This window comes from Ostrea edulis, chromosome 7 (genome assembly GCF_947568905.1).
Source record: "Ostrea edulis chromosome 7, xbOstEdul1.1, whole genome shotgun sequence".
NCBI classification, from domain to species: domain Eukaryota; kingdom Metazoa; phylum Mollusca; class Bivalvia; order Ostreida; family Ostreidae; genus Ostrea; species Ostrea edulis.
Genome location: NC_079170.1, coordinates 73201784 through 73214053, shown reverse-complemented (window position 1 = coordinate 73214053; position 12270 = coordinate 73201784). Strand labels below are relative to the sequence as shown.

The 12270-nt window shown below is 37.0% G+C and overlaps 1 protein-coding gene across 2 annotated transcripts in view; it reads right to left on the bottom strand.

Annotated features, from left to right (window-relative positions):
• Positions 1-11871, bottom strand: part of LOC125654600 (uncharacterized) — a 51476-nt gene extending 39605 nt beyond the window's left edge. The window contains exon 1 of one of the 2 annotated variants that reach the window (XM_048884590.2): positions 11776-11871. In XM_048884590.2, the coding sequence (XP_048740547.2) occupies positions 11776-11848 (73 nt within the window). In that variant the 5' untranslated portion in view covers positions 11849-11871. Of the gene's footprint in view, positions 1-3801; positions 6209-11775 lie in introns of those variants that run through there. The other variant, XM_048884591.2, reaches the window with a different exon arrangement.
• Positions 11872-12270: the final 399 nt, after the last annotated feature.

The following is a 12270-nucleotide window of genomic DNA, read 5'->3' as shown; positions in this document are numbered from 1 at the left end:
ATTTAGTCACCTCTTACGACAAGCAAGGGGTACTGAGAACCCATTCCTTACCCGGATTTCCACGGAATCTGATATAATGTGGAAATCCTCAGTAATCAAACGGAAGTAGATGTTTTAGTTTGCTTTCATATTTTAATTGGACATATACAATGGGATTTCATTTTTTTTTTTCTTCATTTTATTTTATTTTATTTATTTCATTTTTTCAAAATGTAGTTCATTTATTTTCACTCACACTATCCATCAGTGGTACATGAGGTACAATAAATAAAAAAAAAAACCGCAAGTCGTCTTAATGAATCGTGAATAGAAAACAAAAACTAATATTAAAAAAAGAAAATACGTACATTTTGCTATTAACCTCTGCAGACCTACAAACTGCGCTAAGCGGAGTCCAAAGTAGAGATTCTAAACCTGGCACTATATAATCACGCGCGGATTTGTTAAAAAAAAAACAATGCATCAGCACTTAACGTTCTCCGGATTTTTAAAAAAAAAAATTTTATTTTTTTTTTTAGATAACCCACTATTACATGCATGGAGTGTTTGAAAATGGGAAGAAGGGGGCGGGGGGCATTAATTAAATGAATGGACATGCTTGTAATTTGTCGATATCTTTTTATGAATGACCATAAAAATTGTTTGTTTACAAAAATATTGAAATATTCTTAAAAAGTGAGTGGGTGGTAATTTGTCGAATTTTATCTATGACTTTATAGCAAATTTCAACGTTTTCAAAACATTTTATAATTTTTCATCAATATTTGATCTTATTCTTTTCAAGAAACACATGCATTGATTTTGGATGCAGAGTCTGGTAGTTTCAATCACAAACGTAAATCTGCTTTAGGCCATATTAATGGTGATTATACATGTACATAATGTGTTTAACCATTTTAGCATTGATTTTCTTAGCCATATATGTATCTGTATGACTATACCATGTCGTGAATTCCTATTCACATTTGTCGCCTTTGGTATCTCTACATTTGCAATGATAGCCATTTTTTCATGAATGCATTGTAGTTGTAAACAATGCGAGTGTGAACACGGATATATTTTGTACACCTATTTCAGAGGCCGTGAATTCCGACAGTAAGCTGTAAATATAAGAAATAAACTTCAGTTTTGAAAGTACACGAGGGAGTACATGGGGGTATGGACTGTAACGTCATAATTTTCATGAAGCGCTGGTGTGAAGCTTTACAGTCCATATACCCTCATGTATTTTCAAAAAATGAAATGTATTTATTAAATATCTACTCACAAATACTTAAATATCACAGGGGTAAATGCTGTTAATTTATAACGAATATCTACATAAGGGTTTATAGGTTGAGTATTTTTTATTGTTACTAGGTTTGCTGTAACGTTTATAAAGGCAATAAACAGCTAGACGAAATCGGAAATGAAAAGGCAAAGATAAGGAACAGTGATCAATCTCATAGCTCCTACAAGGAACGATGTTACGATGTTCTAGAACTAGATATGTAATTTTGGTTATCCCTTTAAATCGTTCATTACTATACATTTTACTACCATGATTTCAACCGCAAACTCCAGGCCTATCTCTACAGACCCCACCACTACCTCATCAACCCCAAACTCCAGGCCTATCTCTACAGACCTCACCCCTACCTCTTCAACTCCAAACTCCAGGCCTATCTCTACAGACCTCACCCCTACCTCATCAACCCCAAACTCCAGACCTATCTCTACAGACCTCACCCCTACCTCATCAACCCCAAACTCCAGGCCTATCTCTACAGACCCCACCACTACCTCATCAACCCCAAACTCCAGGCCTATCTCTACAGACCTCACCCCTACCTCTTCAACTCCAAACTCCAGGCCTATCTCTACAGACCCCACCCCTACCTCATCAACCGCAAACTCCAGGCCTATCTCTACAGACCTCACCCCTACCTCATCAACCCCAAACTCTAGGCCTATCTCTACAGACCTCACCCTTACCTCTTCAACTCCAAACCCCAGGCCTATCTCTACTGACCCCACCCCTACCTCATCAACCGCAAACTCCAGGCCTATCTCTACAGACCGCATCCCTACCTCTTCAACTCCAAACTCCAGGCCTATCTTTACAGATCTCACCCCTATATCTTCAACACCTACTCTAAATCCTTTCCAGTAAATGCAATCATATGACCCAAATCCTAATTCTTTTATCCTTTAGCGGAACCCAAACCAAAACCCCTACATGATGTAGAAATTGTATGCAACTAAGATTATTTTCATATATCTTAGAATTTGCGATATCGGCAGCGTAAAATAAATGTTGAGGAGAGTAGTTTTTGTTTCGGTTATGTGTCTGTGTGTTGTTTAACGTCGATTCTAAAACCATCACCCACTCGCAGAGATCTTCATTCTTCTGTTGCGTATAATATTGATATCAGGGTGAACACGATTTTAAAAATCACCGCGTGCATCACAATCAAACGACCTTGAACTGAACAGCAAGGTACACCAACATGTACAACCTCGACACAATTTCTAATTTCGATTGCCCTATGACCTTGATCTGAAACCTTGACATTGAGACATGACTTTGTGGGCCAAGGACAACAGCATTAAAAACTTGTGGAGCAGGGGTAGTTATAGCATAAACTGGCTGTATATCTCGAATGCGTTAAAGAGAAACACAATCACTGGTATACATGTACCTTGCACGATGTTGTGACTCTCATTTCGTACCATGCACTGTACCTACAACGGGAGTACCATGCGTCATAACGATATATGTTAGGAATAAAATTTCGTTTTTGAAAATACATGAGGGAATGAACCGCGCGATGCTTTGCGCTTCATGAACAGTACGCCGGCGTGAGACATTGCAGTTCATACCCTCATAAATTTTTACATTCTACTTTAATATCTGTCAGATTTCCCATGCAGTCGTTAAAATAGACGTGCTATATTCACACACTGCTCACATCTGCATCGCATTCATGGGGAAATGTCTATCATTACAGTTGGTAAAAATATCAAAGGCAAAAACATCGGGGATGTAAATATTGACTGGTGTGTTACAAATGATGCACAGCGCGAAGCACGTGGCCATTTTTTGGCTCTCTATAACGAGAATCGAAGTGTAATCTTTTTATGCCAAATAAATAAATACTTTCACACTGCAATAAGCACAGAGAGGAACCACGGTTATTTTAGTATTTCTGGCGGTGTTTTGTGTATTTTTTCTAACGTATTCAGTTTCTAAGTCGACGTTCGCATTGTAGTGGGTGTCAAGAAATATCGGGCCTACACATATAGAATCGACATTTCACAAGTTGTACATCGAGTGCATTAATTCAATAAAAAGAAAGATATTTTGGAAATCCCCTTGCGAATCAGTAATGAATATTCATTAGCTCCAGGATCAGACACCGTCTGTGACTAATTGTGCGCTAAGTTGATTAGATAAGCATGCACTGCAATTAAGGTAAATCGGCTTCACACACATACTACTTATTGATTGGGACGTATTTTAGGGGAAGACGTTACGATAAGAGAATTCCACTTAACAAATATGACTTGTGTTTTTAGAATATGTATATATTGATGCACAAGTAAACGTGAGAGCTAACCATCAGCTCACCTGTGTACATCACGCAAATCAACTTTCAGAGACCTCTCTAAAAATTCATGTGTTGCAAATGCCAATGCCATTTAATTTGATATACAGCAAGAAGAAATTGTTTCATTTATATCACGTAATGCTAAAGGGAGGGCTTCAGGAGCAGTGTCTTGGGGGAAATAATAAAACACGTGTTTAGTGGCAGTACTTACTGTTGAGCGCTTTAGACTTCCAGATCTTGGATTTGGCTTTAGCATTAACGACTTGTACCCACTTAAACATTCCTGAGAAACTAGAAACCGTGTAGAGATGCGGATAGTAGGACGGTCACAGAGACAAAGTCATTATCGGAAAAGACGCGCACTCGACATTTGCGGATAAGTGTGCTGGGATTGAGTGTCCGAGACGTTGCTGGCGGATACCAGGTGTTGTCATGTCGTCCCTGAATCTCACACGTAAAAAGTACTCCGATTTGCAGAAAACAAAGATCGGAAATGTTTTTCGGAATGAAATATCCAATGTGATGTCAGAATGACACGTAAACTAAAGGTCTATAAATAAGCTCAATCGCAGCGCTAAAACGCGACAAAAGCACCTCAGTAATAACAGATAATATTTCCAGTTTGAGGAGAGCGGTACCATGATGCCGTTATTAGCGCATCTCTTCAGTGATTATCGCTACATCAATCTTAATTCCACGATATAAACTTATTATAGAATTAGAATACAGATCAGCTGATGGGTTTTTGGGGTTCCACGACCGTTCAGTCCACACGAGAACGGGGACGTTGTCGGGATTTACCGTAAAACCTGCGCATCGAGATTCTTCGTTCAGAACGGAAACAGTCCGACACTTTTCTCAGACGTCTCACGAACGTGATATGATAGCCTCAGATATTCTATCTGTTACAGGGGTCTTTTTTGGATGAACAAAATCTCATTAGTGGAGACTTCAAACCCGGGGCTAATCAAACACTTGTCATACTGCAGGGTTTTAGTAATTAGTTCGACAAAAATCAATTATTTACCAACGTTAACACAATTTATACAGCAAGATAGACAACTCCGGACGCAAAGGGAGAGAAACTCATTGAAACGAAGTATGTAAAACACAAACCACAACACATTTACGTTTTGATAGTAAAATTTCAAACTTTTAAGATGACGTCGGCACTAGGAGAAATCATTTCTTGTTGCACTGCGTCTTGTGGAATCCTTTGAATTCGTGGGTATCAATTTTTGTGGTTAATAGAAATAAATCAGTTGTGCATTTCGTTGAGATTTTTAATTTCGTGAACAAGTTTGAGGTACCAACAATGCCCACGAAAATTGAACCCCCACGAAACATATGCCTTCTAGAGTATGTAAAACAGGCTGTTTGAAGTGTGCATGCCATTGGGTGTTTGTAAAATACGCTTCACATAAAACAAAGATAGTTATTCAGAATAATATATTCGCTAAGATAAGTATAATTTTGAACTTAAGAGAGTTAATTGTGACAATAGGGCTGTCAAGGTTAACTGAAAAAGGGGTTAATATCGCAGCAAAAACACATTCGGTTTTGTTCGGTTCGTATTTTCTGGATTTCTGTTCGGTTTAACATTTTATAACATCCCTTATGTTTGATACACGCGCTTTGATATTCTTACCCATGAAAGTAACTAGTCAAAGTAACATCGGTAGGTAATAATGGTGACAAGGGTCGGATTGCTTTAATTTTATAAGAAAGGGGGAGTAATCTAGTTACTAGAGGTCAAAGTTGGTGGTCTTTAACAAAGCACCCAGTCAGCAAAATATTGAAATGCGAGTTTGAGTATGCAATGGGGTCGCGGTAGCTCAGGGGTAGAGCGTCTGCTTCGGGAGGTCGTGCGTTCGAGTCCCACTCAAACCTGACACTTAAGCATAGACGGCGATTGCTCCTTCGCCAAACGTTCAACATATAAATGTGAAAGTCACGGGTCTTTCGGAAAGGACCTTGAAAACGAGGCTCCGTGTCGCGGCAGGCGTTGGTACGTTTAATCAAAACCCCTTACTACTACGACCGCAAGTGTCATTCATAGGTCTAGATTTACAGTACCCCAACTATAAGAGGTTATAGTCGATTAAAAATCTATCGAGAGCTCATGTTGCCTTTTGTTTTGTACATAATGTTGTCTGTAAATAAATATTTCTTAGTATATTGTTGAATACGATGCAATACAAATTTATATTTGAATTTGTACAGAAAATAATTACTTCTTCTTGCATGCATTAAATTGTTTTATTTTATCACAAAATAAAACCGAACCGAACCGACCCCCCCCCCCCCCGAAAACCAAGGTTTTGTTTCGTGAACCGGACCGAGCCGGAAAATGTCTTAACCGTGACAGTTTTATGTGACATCATGTGTGGTTGGGGATATGCAATATATGGTTAGAGTACTAATGATACTTGTACTTGAGAAAAGGACTTGTATAGGTTACGCCTGTTGTTTAATCCATTTAGGCCTCATGCATGATAAAAAAAAAATGTATGATTTAGAGTACTGATAATATAGGAATACATTTACAAATTATGTGCAACTCTACACAGGTAATGTTCGCAATGGCAAAAAAAAAAAAAAAAAAAAAAAAAAAAAAAAAAAAAGATGTATAGGTGATCATGAGCATTTCATTGAGCAAGAGAGTTAACTCGATTTCTGTATTGAAGAGATGCTATAGATAAGACCCTGGATAAATTTGATGGTGACCTACGTATGAAAAGTTATATTCCTAACGATAATCGATATTCGCAATCAAACTTCATGTTTTGAAGGTACATATTTCTATTAGGAAATCTTTATATAGTATGGCTTTTGCATCGACAAACCGCTCATTATAAAAAAAACAACCCACATTTCACTATATGTCCTGATTGTTAGAATTGGTCAGGTAGAACTTAGCCTTATCAAATTCAGATACAACATACTTTAGATTACAGCTTGTTGCTGTTAAACGTATTTCACAAGATTATGTTTTCAAAATAGATTGCTTGTCAAGGTTCATATCTATCATTTTTCATCCTAAAGAAAGATTTCTGTAACATGTTCAATTTTTCTGATGAATATCGACAAAGCAATCCATCTTCACGTAATACTGTACATGCATCAGTCGCAGATAAAATTCGGTGTATCCGTGACGGATTCAAAAAGGGGCAAAAGTTAGACTACTACTACCCCTAAAATAAAATAAAAGAAATCGGAGAGAGAGAGAGAGAGAGAGAGAGAGAGAGAGAGAGAGAGAGAGAGAGAGAGAGAGAGAGATTGTATCTTGCTTAACGTCTCGCTCGAGAATTTTTCACTCATATGGAGACGTCACCAAGATCGGTGAAGGGCTTCAAATTTTGGCCTATGCTCGGCGCTTACGGCCATTAAGCTGTGAGGGTTCTTTAGCGTGCCACACCTACTGCGACACGGGACATCCGTTTTTAAGGCCATCTCCGAGGACATTCACACCTGATACCGAGCGTCAAATGGCGATAGAGAAGCTCTTACTCTAATGTAACAATATCCAACTTCCTAGTTCTTTTATTTCAACTACATACATGTATGTACAGTGTAAATTTCACTTCCTATCTCTGAAATGATTTTATTATAAAGATGAATAAAGTTACTTGTCTGTACGTTAAACTATATATGCCGTAATCTTTGGATATCATCGCAGGAATAAAAACATGTGTTTTATATCAAACTATATAAGTTAATACACTTTATGCAAATTATGCAATTTAACTCACTCGGATTAAAAAGTAATAAAACTAATTTCCTATCTAATTATGTTTTCTCAGAGTCGGATACTGAACGCCCCATTTTGAAATATTCATGACCATGTGACGTTGCACGCGGAAGTTCGAATGGCCACGTGAAGTCGTGGACAGCCTGCAGGCTGTTGGCGAGACACATTCAACGATAAAAGACAGTCAGACGGAAACAGGGTAGAGAGAACAACTTTGAGTCATGAAGGGGGGAGTTAAATTTCATGTCTAACATGAAATTACCATTCAGTACGACTACATACGGTAAATCTTTCATGGTGTTCCTAATAACATTTTTCGCTAATAATGCGTCTCGCGAAATGTACACGAAAATAATTTACTCGCGAATATTCAGGCATCTACAGTAGAATGGAGTTCTGATTTTTATTGTCTAACTGACGACAAGCTCTGTTGATGATTAGATCGATATCTTACACTATAGTAAGGAAAAGGTTTTAGCCAGATATGAATCTGAGCATTTTGAGCAAGTTTATGAAATACTTGTTTACCAATAGTCAGAAAATGAACCCTAAACTTGATAGACACAATACAGAAGTTGTATGCTGACCGACAAGCTACTAAAATATTTTACCATTCTCTACCCAGAGTTCCGTGCGCTCCTCGCACTACACCTCTGTCAATGGCTTTTTACAGAAATCTTGTAAAAGGTTCTAATATCCAACATTTATGTTTTGGACTAAATATTTATTCATATTATGAAATGTTTTGGTGCAATTAAATTGATGCTTACTGTAAATTGTTTAAAATCGTCGTTTTCTGATCCTAAATTTGGAACTACTTCGTAAAATGCGTATGAATGTAGGACATGCACGTGGTGGAGATTTAAATGTAAACATGGAATCAAGAGAACGAAAGGCTGTAAAAATACGATAAAACTTGTAACAGCTAAATATTAAATAGGTAAAGTCTTATAAAAGTGCCAGTGGGCTATGAAAAGAGCCTAATGTATCATCTGTTGCCAGAACTTTTAAAGAGAGAGGAAACCGAGAATGATTGTTTATATCATGTGATTATATTATCACGTGATTCCAAGCGTTGACAGAGGTGTATATGAAGCAATTTGTCCCTAGACCCCATTCTGCCCTGGACCCACTAGGGGCTTTAAGATTCCAATCCCTCGCCTATTATCATGCATGCTTCAACCTAACATTTATATAAAAAAAACTAAATATATATTGCATGTATATATATAATAAGAATTTTCTTTGATATAGAGAGGTGAAGATAACGAACAGTGATCTATCTTCATAACTCCTTTAAGGAATACAAAATAGAGAGTTGGGCAAACACGAATATACCAGAGGTGGGATCAGGTGCCGAAGAGACGTAAGCATCCCCTGTCGACCGATCACACCCGCCTTGAGCAACGTTGCCAGCGGAAGTGACGCTCAAGGCCGCAGCAGTAAAGGTTCTTGATCGTGCTAACATTCCTCGTTTTTAAGGTTAAATCCGTAAATGATCCATTGTTTTCTCTTCTAATGACGGACGATCCCGTGGGGATCCGGGTTAGAATAGGTCCTCAGTACCCCTTGCTTGTCGTAGAAGCGGTCCTTCGGATGAGACCGAGAAAACTGAGGTCCCGTGGCACAGCATGTGTGTCACGATAAAGATTTTACCTATTTTAAACGTGGCGACGGGGTCGATAATCGAATCAAAGTCCTTCCGGTTATTGAGCGAGTTAAGCTTTAGGCTACTACTTCCGGAGGTTATGAAACCAAAATTATAATAAAATATACATAACTACAGTGCAGTTAAACTATATATGTTTTAACATATACGCGTGATTAATGATAAATTACAATTTTTTTTCGCATTTGAGAAGCAGTTGACGATGGATGACGGTTTATTATAGCTGATAAATGAACTTTATTTCCAGTTCGCCATGACAATGCGAGAGATACGCTCTTGAAACAGCTGCATAATTATTATATCAAGTCGAAATTTTCGCCAAAAAATTCCAAATTATGCAGCTGATAAAAAAGAATACAAAGATGGCGGCGTGACGTACCTTATCAATCTCTCATACAGAGTTGTCGATCCTTACAGTGCTCACAGTATGAGGTACCTAATGAATAGTTTGTTTACAGGAAGACGTTTATTTACTATATATAGAGCCTGAGGAATAATCAATAATCATATTTAGAAGGGGGGATCGACCGTTGTTTGAATATATATATATATATATATATATATATATATATATATATATATATATATACACATGTAAGATTAAAACACTAGAACAATTTATTTGTGAATTTAATTAATTTTTATGATGCTTCCAGTAAGTTCGTATGTATGGTGAAAAATATTTTCTATCATGACGTCACGTATATTTCGAACGCGTCGTTGAGGATTATTTCTATGGCATAAATATTAAAATTATTGGATCAGAAAGAACTTTGAGGTGGGTGACGATAAAAGCAGAGTTTCTGAGCTATTTTGAATCGAAGTTTTCAGTAAAAATTGGTTTCATTCTTTATGTTTTATTAGGGGGTGCTAAGATTTGACACAAAAATGAATGCTATCGTAATACATTCAAGGTTGCCGGAAAGGTCCGAGGAGTTACGATTGCTACGAAATATCTGTCGATATGACGCTCTATATAAAGTCCCATTTCAATGCTAGCACCCCTCAAGAAATTAAAATGCAGCTTCATTAACCCAGTTGCATGAAAATGTCTACTGAAAACCGTTTGCTGTGTTTCATCGTAAATGATATAGAATAATTTGTGTATTTCCATTCAGAATGCTCCCACTGTCTATGTACAGTAAATCCAGAGAGCTTGGAGATAACTCCTGTCAAGTCATTTCACCTGTGATTATCCTATCACAGAACGACAGAAATTCTACTGTAACAATGCCCTTATTGATGAAATCCAACAATGCCCTTATTGATGAAATCCAATAATGCCCTTATTGATGAAATCCAACAATGCCTTAATTGATGAAATCCAACAATGCCCTTATTGATGAAATCCAACAATGCCCTTATTGATGAAATCCAACAATTCCCTTATTGATGAAATCCAACAATGCCCTTATTGATGAAATCCAACAATGCCCTTATTGATGAAATCCAACAATGCCCTTATTGATGAAATCCAACAATGCCCTTATTGATGAAATCCAACAGTGCCCTTATTGATGAAATCCAACAATGTCCTTATTGATGAGATCCAACAATGCCCTTTGATGAAATCCAACAATGCCCCTATTGATGAAATCCAACAATTCCCTTATTGATGAAATCCAACAATGCCCTTATTGATGAAATCCAACAATTCCCTTATTGATGAAATCCAACAAAGCCCTTATTGATGAAATCCAACAATGCCCTTATTGATGAAATCCAACAATACCCTTATTGATGAAATCCAACAATGCCCTTATTAATGAAATCCAATGTTAAAGGTGAAAGACAGCTAAAAGGTTTGATATACCCCCGCCGCCATTTTGAAAAGCCTGTATAAACAGAACTGTAGACCATTAGTAAATAAACCAGATTTTGTCAAGTTGAAAATGGATATCCATATTACAAAGTGTAGTGAAAGTCCCGAATTTCCTTATTTTGGGTCAAACAGTAACAAATTCGAAGCATGCATACTGCTACAGAAATTATGGAGCACAAACTTGCTTATCTCTCAAACATTCATGTTTTATACAGGATCAGATGCAGCTTTTGGTAGAAAAATGGTATATTATCTTGAAACAAGTGTCTACTATATATCACGGTTTTAATAGTGTATTTTGAAAGTTAAGTGATGAAAAATTGGGACAACATGCAGCGCTTATCCTATCTCGATCTTCACGATGTTGTTCAAAATTCGCAACAATGATAAAAAAAAATATTTAAAAACCTGATATATTGTCGGAGATATGCATATGTACAGTGTACTAACTATATATAAATCACAGTCACAGGGTCGCTCTGTGTTGCAAACATTTAGTGTCACGAACATGTGCGCTTATAAAAAGCCGATTTATGACATCATTTCTTAAGATTACCAACATTTCCCCCCTAAAAATAACAAGAAGATATGCATACAATTTTCAGCAAATTAAGTAAAATGTTCTTCAAAATATCTAGAATCATTTGAGGGACCAGAACTAGGCCTTTACCATATGGCTGTACCCGCTAGTCCATCGTTTAAAGTCCAAAAGTTTATCGGAGAAATTTCATTTGATAATTAGAGAATATACCTGTGTAAATATTAATCCTCTTAAGGTAAATAGATAGAATACAATGTATATAGAATAAATAAAATAGATTGATTGTTTATCGTTTAACGTTCCTCTCGAGAATATTTCACTGACACGGAGACGTAAGAAAATAGATAAATAGATGGAATATATAGAGAATAAATAAAAGATATATAATAGATAAATAAATACCTGTTATCATGACATGGGGCTTTTCCCAAAGCAAGTCCTCCGTACAAATGAAGTTGACTTCGTGCGATGACATCACCACACACGACGCTGTCAACCGTCACCTACCATGCCTTCAGCATGCGTGTCATTGATTGTCATTGATGTAGTCAGTATTTTTGGTACATACAACTATTTCCATTTCATCATCGACACGGATGTTTCACAAGAATGGAAAGGGTGTGTGTGAACAATTATTCTAAAACCTAAATGTGAATTCTCGTGTAATTTTTCTCGTTAGGAATAGGTACCCGTGGCGTGACCTGTTGATATGGTAACATGCATGCAACAACATGCTGCTTTTTCCCGCCATGTGCCAATATGTAGCGAAACTGACACGTGTAAGGGAAGCAATTTAGGAAATAAAAATTAAGTACAATGGTGGAACAAAGGTCAAACGAAAGACTCTTGTTACTTAAAGAAAATCATCAGAAAATTGTAAACTGTTTTTCTCTGTAA